This window comes from Arctopsyche grandis, chromosome 10 (genome assembly GCF_051622035.1).
Source record: "Arctopsyche grandis isolate Sample6627 chromosome 10, ASM5162203v2, whole genome shotgun sequence".
Classification (NCBI taxonomy): Eukaryota; Metazoa; Arthropoda; class Insecta; order Trichoptera; family Hydropsychidae; genus Arctopsyche; species Arctopsyche grandis.
Genome location: NC_135364.1, coordinates 22,035,940 through 22,058,502, shown reverse-complemented (window position 1 = coordinate 22,058,502; position 22,563 = coordinate 22,035,940). Strand labels below are relative to the sequence as shown.

The 22,563-nt window shown below is 32.2% G+C and overlaps 2 protein-coding genes across 3 annotated transcripts; both read left to right on the top strand.

Annotated features, from left to right (window-relative positions):
- Positions 1-332: 332 nt before the first annotated feature.
- On the top strand, positions 333-2,441 carry Spase25 (Signal peptidase complex subunit Spase25). The gene is made up of 5 exons (XM_077440192.1): positions 333-488; positions 859-924; positions 1,004-1,137; positions 1,220-1,372; positions 1,441-2,441. Exons 1-5 carry the CDS (start codon positions 447-449, stop codon positions 1,625-1,627), a joined length of 582 nt encoding a protein of 193 aa, XP_077296318.1. The 5' UTR covers positions 333-446; the 3' UTR covers positions 1,628-2,441.
- Positions 2,442-3,772: 1,331 nt separating this feature from the next.
- Gpo1 (glycerophosphate oxidase 1) lies at positions 3,773-22,331 on the top strand. Of its 2 annotated transcripts, none has more exons than XM_077440148.1 (14): positions 3,773-3,881; positions 17,034-17,142; positions 17,662-17,827; positions 17,912-18,134; positions 18,199-18,362; positions 18,665-18,798; positions 18,872-19,223; positions 19,341-19,535; positions 19,606-19,727; positions 19,809-19,945; positions 20,023-20,176; positions 20,253-20,441; positions 21,026-21,124; positions 21,790-22,331. In XM_077440148.1, exons 2-14 carry the CDS (start codon positions 17,044-17,046, stop codon positions 21,922-21,924), a joined length of 2,169 nt encoding a protein of 722 aa, XP_077296274.1. In that variant the 5' UTR covers positions 3,773-3,881; positions 17,034-17,043; the 3' UTR covers positions 21,925-22,331. The 2 variants fall into 2 exon arrangements, with proteins under 2 accessions (XP_077296274.1, XP_077296275.1); XM_077440149.1 differs by lacking the exon at positions 21,026-21,124 and adding an exon at positions 20,698-20,796.
- The last annotated feature ends 232 nt before the right edge of the window (positions 22,332-22,563 follow it).

The window sequence follows — 22,563 nt, the reverse complement described above, 5'->3', positions numbered from 1 at the left end:
ACCTTTTGGAGAGTGGTAAATTAAAAAAGGAAAAAACACCATAAATAATTTTAATTGTAAATTGACATAATTATCTTCCGTTCACATTCTATTGCAATTAATTATTCATTCAAGAATATGGCGTGATTATCTCGCACACGTTATTAAAATTTGGATCATGAAACATCCGACAAATTCATTCAAAACCGAGCACATAAATGTCGATGACTGGCAAATCAAAATTAATGAAGTTATGATACATTTATCAATTTTTGTTTTAAATTTAGCTAAAAATTTAGTCGAATTCAATAAATATTTTGATTAAAACCCCCTTTCCAAATCAGTGCGTCAGAAAATAGATGGTCGTAGTTAGGGGTGTTAGGTCTCAGTATACGTCGTGCGTGATCCGAGTGTAGTGGTAGTGGTAGTGATTGTGTGTCGGTGTGTCTGACGACTGCGCCCCCCAAATGTCTAAAAAAGCAGCCCCCGAACCGGCCAAAGAGCCCGAGGTGAGGCGCTAAGCCCTCCTGCATGCTTACTCTTTGCCATATTTCTATTATATTCTATTCTTATTCATATCTTCTAATTTGATATTTACCGGTTTTCGATCCAAAATCTGTTTATATATTACCACTCATCCATGACATATTGCTTAATTTTTCTACAATATTTTCAACCCTTTAATTGAAATTCAAAAATATCTCAAGTCTTTCATAAAGTCATGACATATGATTTAATTGATTAACCACGTCAATGGACACGTCACTCGATTTTTATTCTCAATTTATAAATATTTATTCGTACTAGGATTTTTAAGGATGCATATGTTTCTAGTCTAGTATTTTTCTTGTGAATAATTTTTTAAAATTTAATTTTCAGTTCATCAATGTTGACAAATGGGACGGATCATCTGTGAAAAATGCCATAGATGATGCTGTAAAAAACGTTGGTTTTTCTTTTATCTATTTATATGTTTATCATTTGAGATGGTGTTTCAACTAATTTTTCAATTTATTAATTCAAGGTATTAAAAAATGATTTATCTTGCGAAGAAAAGTATGGTTTGATGGATGGTAGACTGACTCTCGGTGGTCTAGCTGTAGGAGTTGCTCTCTATGCAGTCATTTGGGATTATTTATACCCATTTCCACAGTCAAAGTATTTACATTTGATTCAACAGTGTGCTTATGCATTTTTTAATAGTTTGAAATAAAATGTAATTATTACTTCCATGTTTTAGGATGGTTTTAATTGTATGTGTGTCGTCATATTTTGTATTGATGGGTATTTTGACACTGTATACAACATTCAAAGAGAAGGGAATCTTTGTCGTTGCTAAAGAAACCGTCGGAACTAGTTACAGGGTCTGGGAAGCTAGTTCTTATATGAAAAAGTAAGCGATCACTGATATAAATGTATGGAAAAGCTAACTTTTATCTCATGAAGTCTTTATATTTTTAGGTATGATGATAAATACGAGTTGGTGCTAAACATGTACGATCCGAAAACGAAAATGCATCGAGAAGCAACTTTCAGCAAATCTGTCGCAAATTTTATCGATAACGATGGCTACGTTGTCAATCAAGTTGTAGAGAATGATGTTATAAAATTATGGAACTCGTTATCGTCTGAAAAAAAAGATAAATAATTTTTCATAATTGAACTTCTCACTGGTTTTGATTATTTAAATTAATTTTTTGATTCCATTTACTTAATATATAAAAAATAAATTATGCTTAAGCAAAATAGAATTTTTATTTCAAATCCACTGGATCCTGTTTCTTATTTAAGGAAAATTCGTAATTGGATTTACACGAAAAAATAAATATTTTTCAAATTTCGTATACAATTCTTCATACTGGATAAAGTTTCTTCATTTTCAAGACATCATTGATACTTATCTAATTAGATGCTGACTTCTTTGATGGTAAATACAAAGAATTTTTTCATATTATATCCGAGTTGAGTTTTATAAATTAAGTAAATATCATTTACATAAAAATATTGGAAATAAAAAAGGGTCTATGTCCCCAAAATCGATTTTTAATAGTGTATATCAAAATCAAGTTTGTTTTGCTCATAAGTTTGTTGTACAATGCATTGACAAAAACCGACGTATCTCAAAATCTTATAAATGGCACATAGATCCTTTTTTATTTCCGGTACTCATATAATATTTAGTCTTAAGAAAAGCACTCAGAGAATATTAAAATCAGAATAGTTATTGGAAACAAATAAAAGGCATTGATTGTACAATTACAGTTTAACCAGTACCTAATATAGTGACTACTATCTATTACACGTTTTGTTGTTAGTGAAGATGTTTTTAAAATAATGAATCTAATATATAATTTCGAAAGAGACTTTGTAACTATGTAATGTTGGTTGGTAACATTGAAAAAAAATCAAAGTTTCGATTCGATATACATATGTATATTTTTTTCGATTCAAATAAATTTAATAAAAAAAAAAAGAATATTTACTATTAGATTCGACGTGTTTAAGCTGTTTATATTACAAATACTGAGCGAAGCTGGGTAAAACGACTAGTAAATTAATATTTTAAGAGTGAACAGTCCAAATCTTTTTCAAAAAAGTAGTCCCTCTGGATTGCTTCCTCCCAGTAATAGTCGAGTCTTTTGGCTTGATTGTTTTTCAGTTCAATTTGAATGACCTATCATTGTCAACAATCTACAGCTATTCACCATCCATTGCTAGATGAAGATCTTTCCAGCACGCTTCCACTCGTCTCTGTTTTGCGCAACTTTCATCCATCTGACTCCACACATTTTCCTAATTTCGTCTACCCATCTTCCCTGCGGTCTTCCTTTTACCATTTTGAATCATCTTGGGTACCATTATACCATTTCTTATGTTCCCTTTCGTTCATTCTTCTAACTACGTGACCTGCCCATTGCCAGTTCAATCTATCCACTATTTCCACAACCCTTGTCATACTTCTCACCCACATATTCCGTTTCCTGTGTTTCCTCGTTATGCCAAGACTACAACTTTTCATACTTCTTCGAGTGTGTAGGACTTTGTGTAGAAACTTTGGCGTTCAATGTCCAAGTTTCAGATCTTAACGTTATAATTGGCAAAACACATTCATCGAAGATAAGATTACCTAAACACAATCTGCTTTAGGTCATCGACTTTTAAGAGTCTTTAATTAATATTATGTATTAGATATATTATTAGCATTTATAAGGATTGTAAATAGGTTTTTGAGCTCTTTTTCCTATTATGCTGTAGATTAACATTATAATAATATAATACTATGATTACTAACCAAATTAAACTAAATTGTAAAATAGAAAATGATCAGTAGATCAGTAGCTATTAAAATAGATATAAGATGTATTGTGAACATAATTTCGTAATAATAAAAAACATTTAAAAACCAAAATCAAATTCATCGAAGATCTTTTTCGTCAGGCAAAGTGGCATTTTTGATTTATTGAATAAACATAAAATGTTTAAATGTATTTATATTTTTACGAAATCTGAGCGTAAGCCATATGTATATTGGAAAAGAATCAAGCTTATATCCCAAAAATTTGAATCTGTTGAGAGGCAAAACGAACGAATCGCGTTTGACAATATCAATGTAAGTGTAATTTTGAACGACTTTAAAAATGAAATGAACAATCTTAGGCGCTTGCTGATACAATTGCATTCGTGGTCGATACCAGTTGCAAAGGGAACCGAAAATGAGGGTTCCGGGAATTATATAATTTCGCTGTGACTATTTTAGTCGAGCGGCGTGTGTTGGCAACACTGATCAATCTCACGCCCCTCCTTGTTGTGGAGCTTCTAGTCGTCCAGTCGTTCAGTTTGTCTCTAGCTTTTGCGTCGTCCGCTCCTACCTCCTGTATTCTGCGTCGTCCCGACATCGACAGGTACGTTTTTATTATTATTTTCATTTTCATTCATTCGCAATCCTCAACTTGAGACACCTGGCTTTTAACGTTCTCAAATAACATGTCGTCATTATAAAAATAAATAAAAGCCGGCGTTTTATAAACAAATAATGGTAAAGGTAAAAATTCACCTATAAATTACTACCCCCCCCCCCTATCCTATATCGCTAAATATTCAACAGGCAGAACTTAAGTGTTACCATAATTATAAAATTATCTTTTGTTTTTTACTTTTTTTAAATGTTAACATTTATCTCGCGTGAGTTTTATTTTAAAAATGATGATGTCATAATATACGATAGAAAACTAGTTTTTAATACGCATTCATTTGTTTTTTTTTTTAAATTCATATTGTTTTGCTTTGAGTTGTGTTTTTAATGTATATGTAGACAAATTATGTATGTAGACTTTTCCAACTTTTCACCAAAAATTTTCTTTGAAAAGAAAAGTCAATTGTTTATTAAAAAAAAAAAAACTATTATTGAGTATTGAATCTATTCCCTAGCGCGAATAATAAACAGATTCTTCATACAAATGTACGAAAATTCATAAGAATTTTCATCAAAAAATTTTCACAGCAATGCGAAGTTCGCTTTTTTATAACAAAACCGATTAAAACTCAACGATTATGTATTTACTGTGTATTGAATGTGTGTTCTTTTCTGCTATTATTTTTTTTATTTATTTTAATTATAATTCAATTCTCCCGTGTAAATATTGTATTATTAATACCCATACAATAAGTACTGAGTTTTCATTTCTTTTGATGATTATTGAGTGAAATTGCGATTACCCGCACACGTGTTGTGCAACTATTTTAATGCAGTTGCAACGATATTGACCTTGCAGACTGCAGTAGTTTATGCATTAAATGGTCTTGTGCAATCTGAATAGCTTTTCTTTGAAGTGTTCTTATCTCCGGTGTAATAAAACTGTCGGCGAAATGCGGAAATTGCAAAAAAAAAAATATTGTAGAATAGATTGCGGTTTTCCGTTTGCAGGAAACTCCTGATTAACTATTGTATTATTCAATGGTTTTATTCTACATATAATAGTTTCGCCCGAATTATAATTTTGTTTTCAATGAACTTGACTGTAAGTTTTAGACGTGGGAAAATTCAGAACACAATGGTGACTTTTTCGTTTTTTTTTTCACATTTGAACATCTGCCAAAAGTTTCATACATTTCGAGCTTTCCCTTTTTTATATATGAACTAGAATAAATAATCGTGTCGACGATACCTACAGCAGACTTCTATGGTATTTCTTCGAAAACTTCATCAATCGATTGCGAAAATTGGAATGATTTGGTAGCTTTCATGTCTTTCGTGTTTCCAAGTATACAACCGCTGGCCTGAAACACGTTATTGATTATTTTTGAACTTTAGAATGTACACATACAGACATTTTCATTGTATTCATCTATGTAAGTACATAATGTTTAATTCAATTTCGAAAAAAATATGTTAAAATTTTGCAACGACGATGATTATGTTTCATATCAGTATCGAATTGCTTAATTTTAATATATGTACATGTACATATGTAATTCTATTAATTAAATCAATATGGTTATCATTATTAAATTGTTGTATAAAATGAATAGAATTTTATTGGAAATAAAATCATACATCACCACTTTTCCCTTTCACTATTGTCGAAGACTTAGAGCGAAAACACACCGAGTGGTATGGGATGTCACGTCCTTCGGCTCGTGACGGCTAAAAAAAATGGCTCACCGTAGTGCTTCCAATCCCGGAAGATTACTTCAGCACCGGTATTGTGGTGCTAGGAATTTCCAATCCCGGGATCCCGGTGCTAGCACCGGGAAATCAAATGAATAACAAAAAAAGGAAAAAAATGTTCAATTGCATATTTTCATATTTCAAACCCGTTCAATTGCATTTTGCAAACTCTCCCGATGTTTCACGCAAAAAATACTCCTCATATTGGCGTACTTGTTTTGGAAGTTTGGCTACATTCTTTTAATTTTCGGTTTGCATCCATAAATTTCTAAGATTTAATAAAAGTAATTTAATGTAATCAAATAAAGTAAAAAACATCACTTTGATTCATTGATTCGTTTTTTACAAATAGTTTGTACCGTCTAGTAATTATTCATTTAAACAAAAGAGTGTGGATAAGAACCCAAATATTATCACACGAAATTATTTGTGTAAAAATAATATTTTTAAAGAAATTTTGCCAGCACCGTAATCTCGGTATTCAGACTAGTTTCAGCACCGGGATTCACGGTACCAGAAAACACTGGGATCCCGGGATCCCGGGACTGGAAGCCTTAGTTAATCGTTGTCAAATTTTATTGTCAACCATTTTTTTTGCTCCTATTTTATCGGACAATGGAGAGGTCTATTGTTATTTTATGGCGGCAACTCCACCGCCTATTTCTGGTTATAATTTAAATATAAGCAACTCTAGGTATGCAGTTTTAGAAATCTTTAAATCTTTAACTTTTTTTGCATTTGTTCTTTTCTTGAAAGAGAGTAAAAGCGCAGACACACAGTGGTACGCGGTACGTATTTTTTTAGATAGTTTTTCACGTGTAAAAAAACCGCTAGCACACCCAATACATTCCATCACAATCCAGGCCAAAGCTCACCCCCCGGTGTGTTTTCGATGATATTTTATCCTTGTATTGATATATGTATCCTTGTTTGACAGTAATAAATAACGGTGATACCCATATTTGAAGACATTCGAAATAATAAGATCGCGCGAATTAATAATGACATGAAGACACGCCCTTTCACAGCATGCCGTGCCGGACGATTCTGTGTGTCTGCACTTTATTCATTCCTAAAATGAATATACGATGATTGATATTTGAACTAATTATGTTTAGATAATAAATAAAATAAAGTAAAAATGCAAATTTACAAAATATTAAAAAAAATTCGGGTGTGACCAACCCATGACTTTATCTATGTATTTGAGGAATATAAGAAGGTTACAAAACAAAATTCGATATTGAACTGATGACTATGATAGCGATACAAATTGAGCGCAAATGTATGGAAACTTGCACAAAACAAAAGTTCTACTTCCGGTTGTCTGATTGTGTTCAAATTTTTTTTATTACTAAAAATCACTATCAGTATCATACTCATTAAATATCAAGAAAATAAAAATAATTTTAAAGGTCAAAATAAAATATTGAAATATTGTTTTAAAAAAAAATACTACTTCCGGTTTACGAATTCTGACCAAAACCCTACCAGCTCTAAGTTAGTACATAAAGGATAGAAATATAAATTTTCAGCTTAATACGTTCAGGGGTGCGGACAGAGTAGTGGGCACAACATTTTTGACCTTTCTACGAGGAAAAAAATCCCACTTCCGGTTTATTAAATTAAGTGATTTTTTTTTTATTTTTACTTAAAATTACTATTTTTATTATACACAATAAATATCAAGAAGCTTAAAACAATTTAAAAGATCAAAATAAAATAATTGAAAAATAATGAATTATTGTTTTAAAAAAAAATACTACTTCCGGTTTACGAATTCTGACCAAAACCCTACCAGATCTAAGTTAGTACATAAAGGATAGAAATATAAATTTTCAGCTTAATACGTTCAGGGGTGTGGACAGAGTAGTGGGCACAACATTTTTGACCTTTCTACGAGGAAAAAATCCCACTTCCGGTTCAATTAATTAAGTGATTTTTTTTTATTTTTACTTAAAATTACTATTTTTATTATACACAATAAATATCAAGAAGCTTAAAACAATTTAAAAGGTCAAAATAAAATAATGAAATATTGTTTTAAAAAAAAATACTACTTCCGGTTTACGAATTCTGACCAAAACCCTACCAGATCTAAGTTAGTACATAAAGGATAGAAATATAAATTTTCAGCTTAATACGTTCAGGGGTGTGGACAGAGTAGTGGGCACAACATTTTCGACCTTTCTAAGAGAAAAAAATCCCACTTCCGGTTTATAAAATATAATAATTTTTTTTTATTTTCATCAAATTGATACAAGAATTATACTTGAATTTTTTTGTGACGAACACACATGTTTAAGGGGTCGAAAAAAATAGTGGAAGAAAAATCGAACAAGAGTAAACTGCTACTTCCGGTTGACGGATGCTAACTAAATTTTATAATTAACTTGGTATTAAACTTAAACTTCTAGATATGAAATTTCAGTTCAATAAACCAAAAGGTTTCTGAAAAAAACATAAAAAACTTCGATTCTCTAGAGTAAAAGTACTACTTCCGGTTCAGATAGAAATATTTAAAAAATATGAGGTTATAAAAATTATTATTTGTATCATATTTAAAAAAAAATTAGTCCGATTCAGTTAGTGGTTTGGGAGATAATTGAATTCAAAAACTTAAAAAAAGAGGACACCTATAAGGCGAGGTACCATTTCCGGTCAACTTAAAAATTTGAAAAAAATTTACGTCGTGTCGTTTTAATAAATCGTGTAAAGTCGACCATTATGTACAATGATTCTGGATTGTTAGAGGGTGATCAAAACATTGCTAATGGATTTGCCGACTTTTTTAAATCAGTTTTCAATAATCCTACTGATTCCATGGAACCTACCAATGACTCGGAATTTACTTTCCCCACTTTAGCGATTAATCATCTTGACTCTTCCGATCTGAAATATGGCTTTCTAAAGTTAAAAAATATTTATTCTTCCGGTCCTGACTCCATCCCTAATTACATCCTAAAAGGATGTGAGGTTAGTCTCTTAGAACCTTTAAAATTCATTTTTAATTTAATTCTAAGGAACTCTTCATTCCCCAATTTATGGAAATGCTCTAAAGTAACTCCTATTCATAAGAAGGACGATAAATCTTGTGTAAGGAACTACAGACCAATAACTATCTTGTCAGCGCCAGCCAAAATGTTTGAGGTAATATTACACAGATACATTTTTAATCACTTTCAAAGTATGCTCATTGATCAGCAGCATGGCTTTCGTCCGGCCAGATCAGCCATTACCAACTTGTTATGTTTCTCTAATGACATAACCAGCACTTTGGATTGTAATAATCAAATGGATGTAATATATACTGATTTTGAGAAGGCGTTTGATAAAGTTGATCATAAAATTTTGGTTAGTAAATTAAGTTTTATTGGATTTACTTATAATCTTGTTGGTCTTTTTATTTCTTATTTACAGGATCGACGTCAATTCGTTAAGTTTGGGAGTTGCTTTTCTTATGAGTATGTTGCCACTTCTGGGATTCCCCAAGGATCAAATCTTGGCCCTTTATTATTCCTAATATTTATCAACGATATTCAATCTTCTATTCACCATTCTAAATTTTTATTATATGCGGATGACTTAAAAATCTATAAGAGAATAATTGATTTACCTGACGCTCTTTATTTGCAAGAGGATTTGAATTCTATTTATGAATGGGCTAATGTTAATAAACTTCCCTTCAATATCCTAAAGTGTCGGGTCATTTCTTACTCTCGTTCTCGTTCTCCTATTAAATATCCGTATAAATTTCATGATTCTCTTCTTCAGAGAGAATTATTTATATCTGATCTGGGAATAGTCTTCGAAAATAGTTGGAGTTTCAACATTCACATTGAGAATATCTGTGATAGGGCAACAAAAATCCTTGGATTCGTAATCCGTAATTCGTCCGAACTAGGGGTCACTGCCATTCGTCTCTTATATTGTACATTAGTTCGCAGTGTGCTCGAGTTTGGCTCCATTATATGGTCTCCCTATCAACTTCGTTACTCTCTAATGTTGGAACGAGTCCAAAGGAAATTCCTTAGATTTTTATATCTGAAGACATTTGGATTTTATCCATATCTGTTCCCTAGTGCCTTTGTCTTGGGATCTTTGGGTTTCAACTCCCTGGCAAAGAGAAGAGATTTATTTCTTGGGAAACATTTCGTAAAATTACTTAGAGGAGAGATTCACAATCCCACTATCCTGGAGAAACTAAAATTCTGGGCCCCGGAAAATCGTAGAGTTTTAAGAAAACATGATATATTTTTACCAATTAGGGCTAAATCAAACGTGCTCATGAACTCCCCCCTCTCGAGAGCTGTTCGACTCCTTAACTTACTGGCACATTACTTGGACCTATTCGATGCCAGTTATGTTGAGTTGGTGGAACACATCCTAAATAGCACGATATAAATTTTTCAATCTTATTTCATTGTTTTTATTTTGTGTACATATTTTTTACTTGATTTTTATTATTTTTTTATGATGTTTTTTTTTTTTATTTATGATTTTTATTATTTTCTTATGTTTTTTTTTATTTATGATTTTTATTATTTTTTTTTATGATGTTTTTTTTGTAATTTTTATGATTTTTATTATTTGTATTAAAATCACATTGACGCTTTGGGGCAACCTGTCAAGTCTCTGTGGTATTGATTTTTTAAAATAAAATAAAATAAAATAAAATAAGAATTTCAGTAACCGATACTAAGTTTCAGTTCGATAGGACTAACGGTGTTAAAAATATCCCTAAAATAAACACCCACACAGACACACACACACACACACACACACACACACACACACACACACATTTTTTCTAGATCATGAAAACGTGATCATTGATCGATTCTGAGTTCGAATCAGTCAAAATCTCGAGTTCGAATTTTCGCATGATCACAAAACTTCATCTATTGTACTACGTACATAAAGTAAAAAAAATCAGATTTTCAGTCGACGAAACTTTGAGAAATTGTATTAAATTTATGCATCTTTGGCATGCAACAGAACGTGATTCTAACGTGCATATTTGTGTACATACATAACATGCATTCATGTACGTATGTCAGTGGCGTAGCTACCGCGCCCGCAGACCCTGCAATGCGGGGGGGGGGGGGGGCGCCACAAAGCAACGCGCCTTTTTTACTGATTTTTTAATTTGTTCTGTAATTTCTCTATAATATTTTTTTAAAAACCTCTCTTATTTTTCAACCTATTTGCATCTCGTTTTATTGTATGTACTATATGTACATACATTATTATATTTTGAATTCATCCTCATTGTGTAATTGATCTATGCCAATAGGGCTAGAAGACTGCCGTCTTTTTCCATTTTTTGAACTTCAGTGCCATTTTTCAATCTATTTGCTGAGAATTCTCTCTTATTCTTGTATATTTACTTTATCTATGTACATAGTAACAATATATGAATATTTCTAATGAAATACAAGATGATGATCTTTACATATATATTGGACATTTAAAGCAGCTTCATGAGGATATGCAAGTTAGATTTAATGATATTATACATAAATCTAAATATTCCAGATAGGGTGATTGATCAATTTAGTGTGAATGTAATTGATATTGATATCGAATTGCAAGAAAGTCAGAAAGATCTACAAATTAATATGAATGCACAAGTAAGATTTAAAATCAGTACATATAGATAATTTTTGGATCAGCACTGAAATGGCGAGTATATTTCCACGTCTAGCTTACATCAGGCACAAAGATCACACTAAATTAAATTGTCTTTCAATTTATCACTTTCAATTTATTACCTATTTTCAATTTATTACTTTATTGTCAATTTACTACTTATTTCCAATTTATTACTATTATTGTCAATTTATTACTTATTTAACAATTTATTACTTAAATCATTTTTTTTATAACGAAAGATTGAAAAGAATGAATCTCAATACATTGAAGACGAGAAGAATAAGAAGCGACTTAATCGAAGTCTTAAATATTAAATAATCATTATAATTGTCATATGTACATATGTCCAAAACTTTCTTTCAATGATAACACATCTTAGAGGTCACTCCTTAAGACTCCAAAAAGAAAAAAATCGAATAAATTGATCAGGGATTCCTTCTTTTCAAACAGAGTGATTTCATTTTGGAATAGTCTTCATTTCCCAAAAAGGTTGGGGACCCCTGCTTTAAACAGATTGTGCACTGCTTGTTGGTCGTCCAGATTACACTATTAATGCACTTCGATATATAGGTAAAAAAGGTTTGAATTATTAATTTGGAAAGTTATTTTGCTGTAAGGATATAATATGAATATATGGGGGGGGGGCTGGAATTCACGCTACGCCACTGACGTATGTATATTTACACTGGAATTAGTTGCAGAAACAAACCAATCTATACACTTTTGAAGCACTTAAGTCCAACCTAGAACAATAAGGTCGCATTGAAAACGACTTTCGGTCGAATTTTGGTTCGAGTCCTTCACACACATCCATATGTATGTAGATCAAAACCGACCCAAAACTGAGCTCATATGTACTTGAAATTATAAACGAAAGTCTATTGTAGAGTGTGGATTACATACATACATATAATCAAGTTTTAACAGACCCAAGTGCTAAACAATTTATTGATGCGGAGAGATTAGCCAGAAGATCACCTGTGTGGTGATGAAAATCCTTGAGCGTACTCGCCGCGACCGCAATTCACCACGGAATTGTTCACCATGACCATGATGTCATATGAATGAGATGACGTCATGGTGCCGACATCGTGAGATCTCGCTTCGATCTCATCCATGGTCGAACGTTTTAGAGTCACTATATGTAGACATATGTTGTAATTATTTTGCGTTTATTACTCGTTGGATTGCCGATATCGCTCAGCTAAGATGTATACTTATGTACCTACTTGTGGGTATTAAAGAATTATACACCATAAAGTCGTTATCTTTAGATGTTTGTATTGAATGAACCACTAGTTGAATGTCGGTCTCCTATCGGAAGTGTTTTGGCTGTACGAAAGCTTTCGGCAACCTGTTGATAGTGATAGTCTCCATTTACTTGAAGTGTTCTTATTACAACCATTTTTTACTGTATCTGTGTACGTAGTAAGGCTTCCAATCCTGGGATTCCGGGCACCGGGATCCCGGTGTTTTCTGGTACCGTGAATCCCGGTGCTGAAAATAGTCTGAATACCGGGATTACGATGCTGGCAGAAATTTCTTTAACAATATTATTTTTACAAAAATAATATGGAAAAAAAACATAAAACAACATTATATAATGAACAATGGTGGGATGAGCAATGAAAGTCATAGTCCATTTGTTTGCCACCAGTTTTTTCCACCCGTTTCGACGCCGGGTTGCCGTTTCCACGAAATGGTATGAACGGCCTGTATTGTGTCGCAGATATTATGCTCAACCGCAATGATATTTGAAGCATATTTTAACCGATTCGAACTCAGAATCGACCACTGATCACGTTTACGTGATCTAGAAAAAAATGTGTGTGTGTCTGTGTTTCTGTGTGAGTGTCTGTATGTTTATTGTGAGTCAGTGTATTTTGAAAATTTCTTACATGTAATAGAAATTATTAATATTATACCCCAATATTTTTTCCTAAATCTAAATTAGTACTTTTAATTTAGAGAATCAAGGTTTTTTGTGTGTTTCTAAGAAATCCTTTAATTTAATGAACTGAAATTTTACCAAGTTATGTATAACAGTTGGTAAACATCCGTCAAACATGTAAAATGTAGCCAAACTCTCAAAAATAGTACGTCAATATGGGAGTATTTTTTGCGTGAAATATCGGGAGAGCTTGCACAATGCAATTGACCGTTTTTGAAATATGAAAACATGCAATTGAACTTTTTTTTGTTATATATTTGAAATCCCGGTGCTAGCACCGGGATCCCGGGACTAGTACGTAGTAACAATAGACGAAGTTCTGTGATCATGCGAAAGTTTGAACTCGAGATTTTGACTGATTCGAAATCTGAATCGATCACTGATCACATTTTAATGATCTACAAAAAATGTGTGTGTGTCTGTGTATTTTTTGAACACCGTTAATCCTATCGAACTGAAGCTTAGTATTGGTTATTGAAATGCTAATCGATACTGCGTAAATTTTTAAGTTATTATACACTCCCCTTATATGTATGTACATGGGGGTCCTCTTTTTTTAATTTTTGTATTCAATTATTTCTTAAACCACTCAGCGGATCAGAATAAAATTTTGTTACATGTAATATAAATGATAAATTCCATATTTTATATTTTTAAGAATGTTTGTACATCAACCGGAAGTAGTACTCTTACTCTAGAGAATCGAGGGTTTTTTATGTTTTTCTTAGAAACCTTTCGGTGTATTGAATTGAAATCTCATATCTAGAAGCTTTAGTTTAATACCAAGTAATATATAAAATTTAGTCCCGTCGACCGGAAGTGGCAGTTTACTCTTGTTTGATTTTTCTTCCACTATTTTTATATCCCTTAAACATGTGTGCTCTTCACGAGAAAATTCAAGTATAATCCTTGTATTAATGTGAGAATTTGAATGAGGTCAGAATTTGTAAACCGGAAGTACTATTTTTTTGTAAAACAATATTTCAATATTTAATTTTGACCTTTAAAATTGTTTTGATCTTCTTGATATTTAATGTGTTTATAAAATATTTATAGTGTTTTTAAGTAATAAAAAAATTTACCCTTTAAATGTGTGCTCTTCGTGAAAAAAATTAGTATAATTTTTATATCCGTGCCATGTAAATAAAAAAAATATTAACAAATTTACGTACGTACGATTTTTTTCTATACGTCTCATATTCCTGGTCACATCCGCTTTTTTTTATTTGTTAAATTGATTCTGTTGCTATTCATATTTGATATTTTATGAATTTTGGGTTCTCACTTCTTGTGTGCTATTTTACTGGCATTTAATTTAAGGGCGTTTTGGATATTGCGAATCTCTTGTTGTTTCAATGTATGCAGGTTTCATTGTATTGGAAACGAGTTTTGCATCCATATTTATTTGTACATAGATACAAGCAGTGGCGGTTCATGGCCATATGCTTGAACAAGTGGAAGCGGACCAAAATCTACTACTGCACTTACTTTTTTTTTTTAATTTTTCTTTCAATTATCATATATTATTCTTTTAATAGCCGTTTTATGTTATCGTTGACGTACATAAACATATACTTGACACAAATTTTTTTTTTTAATAAAAATGGTAATTCATAATATGTAATATGTATGTACATAAAAAGAACGATTCGGATAAAATGCATCAATTTCTTTTAACCAAATTTATCTTCACTTGGCATCTTTTCATCTACCAGATTATAACAATTCTTTTTAAGTTCTTCAGGTCATTGGGGAAGAGTCTTGGGCTTTCATCATGATGCTAAATCGTGCCAAATTGTCTGTTTAATTTAGACTTTATGAGTGAAATTACATATACATACATACTTTCTTGAGAATAGTTAAATATATATTACGATGCATGTATGCCATGATTAGAAATCGGATATAGGGTTTTGCTATTGCTATGGCAAGGAGTTCTTACTAAAAACTTACTGAATCGTACGGCATGGGTCGTGCTCATGGTTTCCAGCTGTGATGGGCGTATGTCCATGTCAATGTTAATTCGTACGATCTTATTTAGAAAAGTTTCTTCTACATTTCTTCAAATATGGAAATTACTGTACACGATCATTCTCAAACCTATGTCAATAAAAGGATAAAATATTCAATAAAATAAAACTATTCAAATAAATTTAATAAAATGTTTACTATTAGATTGGCCATGTTTAAGCGGGCTAAGCCGGGTAAAAACACTAGTATATTACATATATTTAAGAGTTTATATCGAAATGAAAAGTTTGTCCGAACATTTACTTTTTTTATATACCTCTTCTTACTTCGCCTTATTAATAATGGTTGTGGTTATTTGCAGGTACTATATCTGCGAATTATAGCCTATTTTCAGGTACTATATCTACGAATTATTGGCTATTTGCAGGTACTATATCTGCGACAGGCGCAAAGCCTTCTGCACATGCGCGTGAACTTATAATCCGATTATAATTTCTTATATTTAATGTATGCTAGACTTGTTTAATCAATCGTTCATTATACATGAGGCAAATAAATTTCGCACGTTATTATAATAGATTTAAATCATTTAGCTAGTTCGCGACTTGTACTTGTATGTAGGTATTATATGTACGTTGTATATGATAATAATATTCTAACAATTAATAATATTAACTAATTTGGACTATATTTTTTACTCTACGTCACTTTACGAGTTCGAACTAAATTTTAAGAGGTTTAAAACAAAATTTTAACAGTAAACACGCTGACAGTGACAGTTCACGCGCATGCGCAGAAGGCTTTGCGCCTGTCGCAGATATAGTACCTGCAAATAGCCAATAATTTGCAGATATATTACCTGCAAATAGCCACAACCATTAATATTTCTATTGAGTTAGGGGGCATAAAAAAGTTTTGTGGAAGATCCTTTTGTAATTTAATCAAATTTGGTGACCCTAACATAACTCGTATTACAATTGAAATAGTAATTGATTACATGCTTTTTATCGACACTCATGATTATAGTATTGCGTATATTATACTTCTTATTGTGAATTTAATGCACATGTTCGTATCGTGACTGTTGTTTGATCATTTCAAGAGTTTATTGATTCGTCTTCTTCTTAAGTAAATCTTACGTCGAATGAACAATGGATTTTTTTTTATATTTTCTTCGTGTATTGAATTAATGAGGTGCTGGCGGATGCAGCTTTCGCAGGACAATAGTTAAGTCTACTACGAGGAATGTCTCCGTACGGTTTCGTTGTATGCCAATTCTATTTTAGTGGGTTTCCGATGATGCACCGTTGCAGGTTTGGCCCGTGCTCTGCACCAATACAACTGCATCAGTGAAATGCTAATTACCTAACGAGTGGTGAACTTCCTCAACTTTATATCAATTGACACGGAACAAACCGCCAAAATCCAACATTGTGTGACGATCTCATGCATTCGATCGCTGAATTTATAAATGTATGTACATACATATATCGACACCTGTTGATGCATTCTCAGATTGGCATGCGTTTCGTTCCAGTTACTGCAATGTATATATCATAAAAACTTGCTTATATCCATTATGATAATCGTAAAGTCTAGTTTGAAAACAATTACCACTATCTGCTGAGTGGGCAATGACGTACACGTGATTAAGTATTCATAAAAAAGTGATAATAGCGAATCTAAACGACTCTGTAAGCCAATATTGGCGAACGTTGCAGTATAATAGCTCTCTCGTTAATCAAAATTTTCGTAATATACGTCATGTTTCAAAATTAATAATGTTGTTTTGTTCTATTATTTTCCCAGATAAGGCAGAATGGCTGCCCGATGGCGCAAAGTGGCAGCCGGAGGTGTTGCAGCAGCAGCCGGAGCTGCTCTTGCTGTTAACCTCTTCGCTGGAGAAAACTCTGTAGAGGTATCTTTCATTTATAAATGATATTTGTATTTTTTTATTTTATCTTAAATTTATACCAGGAAGGCGTAACAAGTCACCTCAATGCGCCTTCCTGGCTAGAAACATTGTACATTTGATAAAAATATTATTAGTATTATACAAAGTACATAAATACGTATCAATTCACATCCACAGAGACATTTATTGTCAAATTTGTAAATTTGCAGCATTTTAAACAATTCAGCGAAATTCGAGACTGCTGAAAATTCGAGATTTTGCGAGAAAATGGGTTAGGTTGCCAATTTGTTGAAACCGTTTCAATGAAAATCCGATAGATTGGCAAACTCTGATAGGAAATGATCGACCTGGAGTCACAAAACCAAGGTCTGGGCAGTAGAAACCAGTGGGATTTGTTCCCGTGACCACTTTGTTCAAAGCACTATATGCTAAACACTAGTCTATTCTGCTGGTTATTCATATGTATAACCAGCATATGTATGTATTTGTCAAAAATTTAATACAATTTTTAATTTATTTCAGAAACCATTTAGTGTAGCTTATGCAGAACCAAACAAGCGCGTTAAAAGACCTCTACCACCTAGAGCTGAACAAATTAAGTCGTTACAATCTGGAGAGATTTATGACGTTCTCATTATTGGCGGTGGAGCTACTGGAGCTGGTTGCGCTTTAGATGCCACTACTAGAGGTGGGTAGCGGATCCATCAGATCTTAGTATATTTATGTATATCTTTACCGATCTTGTTTAATTGTATACGTATGTCAATTTTAGGTCTTAAAACTGCTTTAGTAGAAGCAGACGACTTCGCGAGTGGAACTAGCAGTAGGAGTACCAAATTGATTCACGGTGGAGTTCGATACCTTCAAAAAGCTATCATGCAATTCGATGTTGAACAATATCGTATGGTAAAAGAAGCTTTGCACGAGAGAGCCAACATGCTCTCGGTTGCTCCACATCTCACTCATCCACTACCCATCATGCTTCCAGTTTATCGGTTCGTATATTTTCTTGCAAATTTCTAATGAGCTTGTCTTTCGATAGTAATGTTATGTGTATAGGTGGTGGCAAGTGCCGTACTACTGGTTCGGAATCAAGATGTACGACTTGGTTGCTGGAGATAGGAATGTCAAAAGCTCATACTACTTGTCCAAAAAGAATGCTTTGGAATTGTTCCCTATGATTAAGGGTGATAAATTGTGCGGTGCCATCGTTTACTATGACGGTAGTTATTAGTTTGTTTTTATTTATTAATCTTTATACTTGAATAGTTTTGCTCAATGGAATTGACTCATATAAGTCATTTTTGACTCGGGCAACTTTGTGAATCTCTTTTTTATTGTATAAAAGCAAACTCATCACATTTTATGATAGTAAATGACAATGTGTTGTTACCAAATTTAATAAGTTTGCTTTTATGTTTTGCAATAAAGTTGTGAATGTCAGTATATTACTTAAATGTGTTGGATCTATTACGCGGAACGATTTCTGATTGTGTGTGTTTTACAATATAAATTCAAATTATAGGACAGCAAGACGACGCTCGTATGAATTTGGCAATAGCTCTCACTGCTACTAGACACGGTGCAACTGTTGCCAATCACGTTTCAGTTCAGAAGTTATATAAAACAGATAATAAATTAAGTGGAGCTAGATTAAAAGTACTATTTCTATTTTTTTTTTTTATAGTTCTTCATTCAAATGAGACTTTTTAAAATGAAATGTATTTTTTAGGATGAGTTAACCGGAAAAGAATGGGACATCAAAGCCAAGACAATCGTCAACGCCACCGGTCCTTTCACAGACTCAATTAGGAAAATGGATAATCCAGAAGTGAAAGAAATTTGCTGTCCATCATCAGGTGTTCATATCGTACTTCCCGGCTACTACAGTCCAGATCAGATGGGCTTGTTAGATCCATCGACGTCTGACGGGCGTGTTATCTTCTTCTTGCCGTGGCAAAGACAGACCATTGCTGGAACGACTGATCTGCCCTGTAAAATTACTCACAATCCAAAACCAACAGAAGATGAAATCATGTTCATTCTTCAAGAAGTTAAAAATTATCTTAATCCAGACGTTGAAGGTTTGTTACCAGTATATTCATACTTCATTACGTTAAGCCTTTCAGCATTCAATATCTATTTATTGAGGGCATTTCGATTTCTTATAGCATTTTTCATGTATTTAATTTTATTTCCAGTACGTAGAGGAGATGTTTTATCGGCGTGGAGTGGTATCCGACCTCTAGTATCAGATCCTAACAAAGGTGATACACAATCTCTTGCCCGTAACCATATCGTGCATGTAAGTCAATCGGGTCTTGTGACAATAGCCGGTGGAAAGTGGACGACTTACAGAGCGATGGCTTCAGAAGCTATCGACGCTACAGTTCAAGGTTAGACGCTAAAATTAGTGTAAGCACAATGTGTGATGGTATGTTATGTAACTGGAATATGTAATTTTAGCGGGTAACTTAACACCTCTGCATAAGGAGTGTCAGACTGATGGATTCCTAATTGAAGGTGCTCACGGCTGGACTCCGACCATGTACATTCGGTTGGTGCAAGATTTCGGTCTTGAATGTGAGGTGAGTTGGGCTTGTAGCTTAAATTATTACATTTTTTTTTGTTTTAAGTAAACAGTATAGTATTGAATAATTGGATTTTAGGTTGCACAACATCTGGCTAAGTCGTACGGCGACCGTGCTTTTGCCGTTGCTAAAATGGCAGCCTTGACTGGAAAACGTTGGCCTATTATCGGTCGCAAAATTCATCCTGAATTCCCATACATAGATGCCGAAGTCAGGTATAGTCATTTATAATTTGTTACGTCTATCTTGATTTGTCAAGCTTAATGATATTTATCAATTCGTCTTTTTTTAGATATGGTGTTCGAGAATATGCTTGCACCGCCATAGATATGATTGCAAGAAGACTGCGTCTTGCCTTTTTAAACGTGCAAGCTGCTCAGGAAGCTCTGCCTGGAATCATCGATATTATGGCTGAAGAGCTGAAGTGGTCTAACGAAGAGAAAAAGGTTATTTTTTTGTGTTATTGATAAATGTATATATTTTTTCATTAATGTATTTTAAAAATCAATATCTTTTTTTTAGAGACAAGAAAAGGAGGCTTCAGAGTTTCTTCAAAATGAAATGGGACAAATGGTTAATCGTGCCAGCAAAGACAAACTTCCGATCAACTTGACCAAGGATGAGATTAATACTTACATTAAGAGGTTCCAGATCATTGATAAGGATAGGAAAGGATATGTTTCGATTAATGATATAAGAAGAGGATTGAAGGTAGGTTTTTTATGTTATTTTTTTAATATGATTTTTTTATAATAATTTAATAAGAAACAAATCAATATTTAATGTAAAAAATTAGTTGTTTATATATTTTTCTTCAATTATGATTTAATTTTTATTTTTTATTTAGGGTTTATTGAAACAATTGTCGTCGAATTGTGTTATTAATTTTTTTTTTTATAATTTATGATATACATAATATAGTATGTAGGTGTTGATTTTATGAAATTTTTACCATGACCTATTCTAGGATTTGGGAATGAAACCTTCGAAAGATGAATTGCATTCCATTTTGTCTCAAATTGACGCAGCATATAATGGACAGATGGAGCTAAGTGATTATTTGCAGGTAAAATTTTAGTTTCCCACCGTGACGGAAACTAGTGTCCGCACAATCCGTTCTTCACAGGGTGCAAAAGCTGATAATGCTATGGCTGATTTTAATAACACCAAAACTCTTCCCTACTGTATACTACATTAGGGTTTTCCCGCTCCCTAAACGGAGCCACACCTATCATTAATATCGTATGGGGCTAGTAATTGTCTAATGCTTTTTTTTTATTCGATTATTTTCTTAGAATTATGGCGAGGAAGTGCCGGGTGAGGAGTTGCACGAGATTCTTAGGGAAATTGATACAAATATGAATGGCCAAGTCGAGTTAGATGAATATCTACAGGTTAATCGCTGATAAATAGTTACTAACAATTGCTTTGTTTTCACTTTTTCTCTCGACTACTACTAACTCAATCTGTTACGTTTCTGTTTTTGTATGTGTGCATGTTTTGAATGAGATCGTACACTCTTTCAAATAATTCTTTCTTAATATATAATACTCGAATAATAATATTTTATGGGTGTAAATATAAAATTATACTTGCAACATTTTTACTTCATATTTCTAAAATTTATGTTTGATCTAATGCTTTGTTTAAACGTTCCAATTTATAATACATATTCGTGGTCACAAATTTGCATGTTTTATTATTATTCAATTTTCCATTGCTTTGGGTTTTATATTATTATACTTTTGAATGTAGTTATTTTTTATTTATTTTATCCATGTATATTATGCTTATTTTCATATCCCTTTACATAAAATGCGTGTGTATGCAAGTGTGTGTGTTATTTATGTGAAAATATTCACCTTAAATTTTACAAATGAATTTTTCAAGTGTCGTGTTGGTTTTTTCATGTGTGAATATTTCAATTTTATATAATATTTAATAATAAAATGCAAAGAAAAATATAAATTCTTATGTTTAAGCATTCAATAACTTTAAAATTAATTATTAAAAAGCTAGATGATCAATATTAATTTATGTTTTAATGTAAATTTATTAGATGATGTCGGCTATAAAATCAGGCCATGTCGCATACTCACGGTTTGCAAAAATGGCCGAGATGGAAGAAGAACAACACGAGAAAGATAAACTCAAGAAGACTATATCCGTCGAAAGGAGTGGTGGTGGCCTCTAAACATGTCAGCGTTTCTTGTTATTTATTTATTAAAAATTTCGATTTCTTTCACAGACGTAAATCATTCATCACTTGTCGCTGTATATAAGATTTTGCTCTTTTGATTTGTCTTATTTATTTGAAATTATTATAATATTAAACACTCGAGCTTGAAAATTACTATGAACAATTTTGTTCTATGAGAAATATCGTCTTCTCTTTGTTGCTTATTTTTAATTATTAATTTTATAAATAAAATAATACAACTTTTAGTTTATGTTTACATCTTATTCATTGAAAATGATTCAAATATCTTTAATCTCAATGTATCTTTAATTAAATACATTTTAAATTTTAAAACTATAACTTAAGTATTATGTGTATACATTTTTAAGTTTTATAAATAAAAAAAGAATATACATATGATCTGTATCAGTGTTTTATTAATAATTTATAACTTTATTAAAACAACAGAGTTTACAGATGTTAAGTGCAAAGTAGAGATTGTAGTACTGTTCTGCCAGCTTAACGGTAAATCGGCGAAATTTTACCATCGATAAATAACGGTAAATTGGAAATTTTACCGGTAATTACCGTTAATTATTTTATCGGAAATCAAGTGCATGTAGTCATAATATTGCATTAAAAATCGAAGCAAAT

Excerpts from the sequence above, each read along its gene's own strand:
- Spase25 (XM_077440192.1), top strand. The coding sequence starts at position 447 with ATGTCTAAAAAAGCAGCCCCCGAACCGGCCAAAGAGCCCGAG. Across the intron at positions 489-858 it reads AACCGGCCAAAGAGCCCGAG|TTCATCAATGTTGACAAATG; the intron begins GTGAGGCGCTAA and ends TTTAATTTTCAG. Across the intron at positions 925-1,003 it reads TAGATGATGCTGTAAAAAAC|GTATTAAAAAATGATTTATC; the intron begins GTTGGTTTTTCT and ends TATTAATTCAAG.
- Gpo1 (XM_077440148.1), top strand. The coding sequence starts at position 17,044 with ATGGCTGCCCGATGGCGCAAAGTGGCAGCCGGAGGTGTTGCAGCAGCA. Across the intron at positions 18,799-18,871 it reads TAAGTGGAGCTAGATTAAAA|GATGAGTTAACCGGAAAAGA; the intron begins GTACTATTTCTA and ends TGTATTTTTTAG. Across the intron at positions 19,946-20,022 it reads TACATAGATGCCGAAGTCAG|ATATGGTGTTCGAGAATATG; the intron begins GTATAGTCATTT and ends GTCTTTTTTTAG.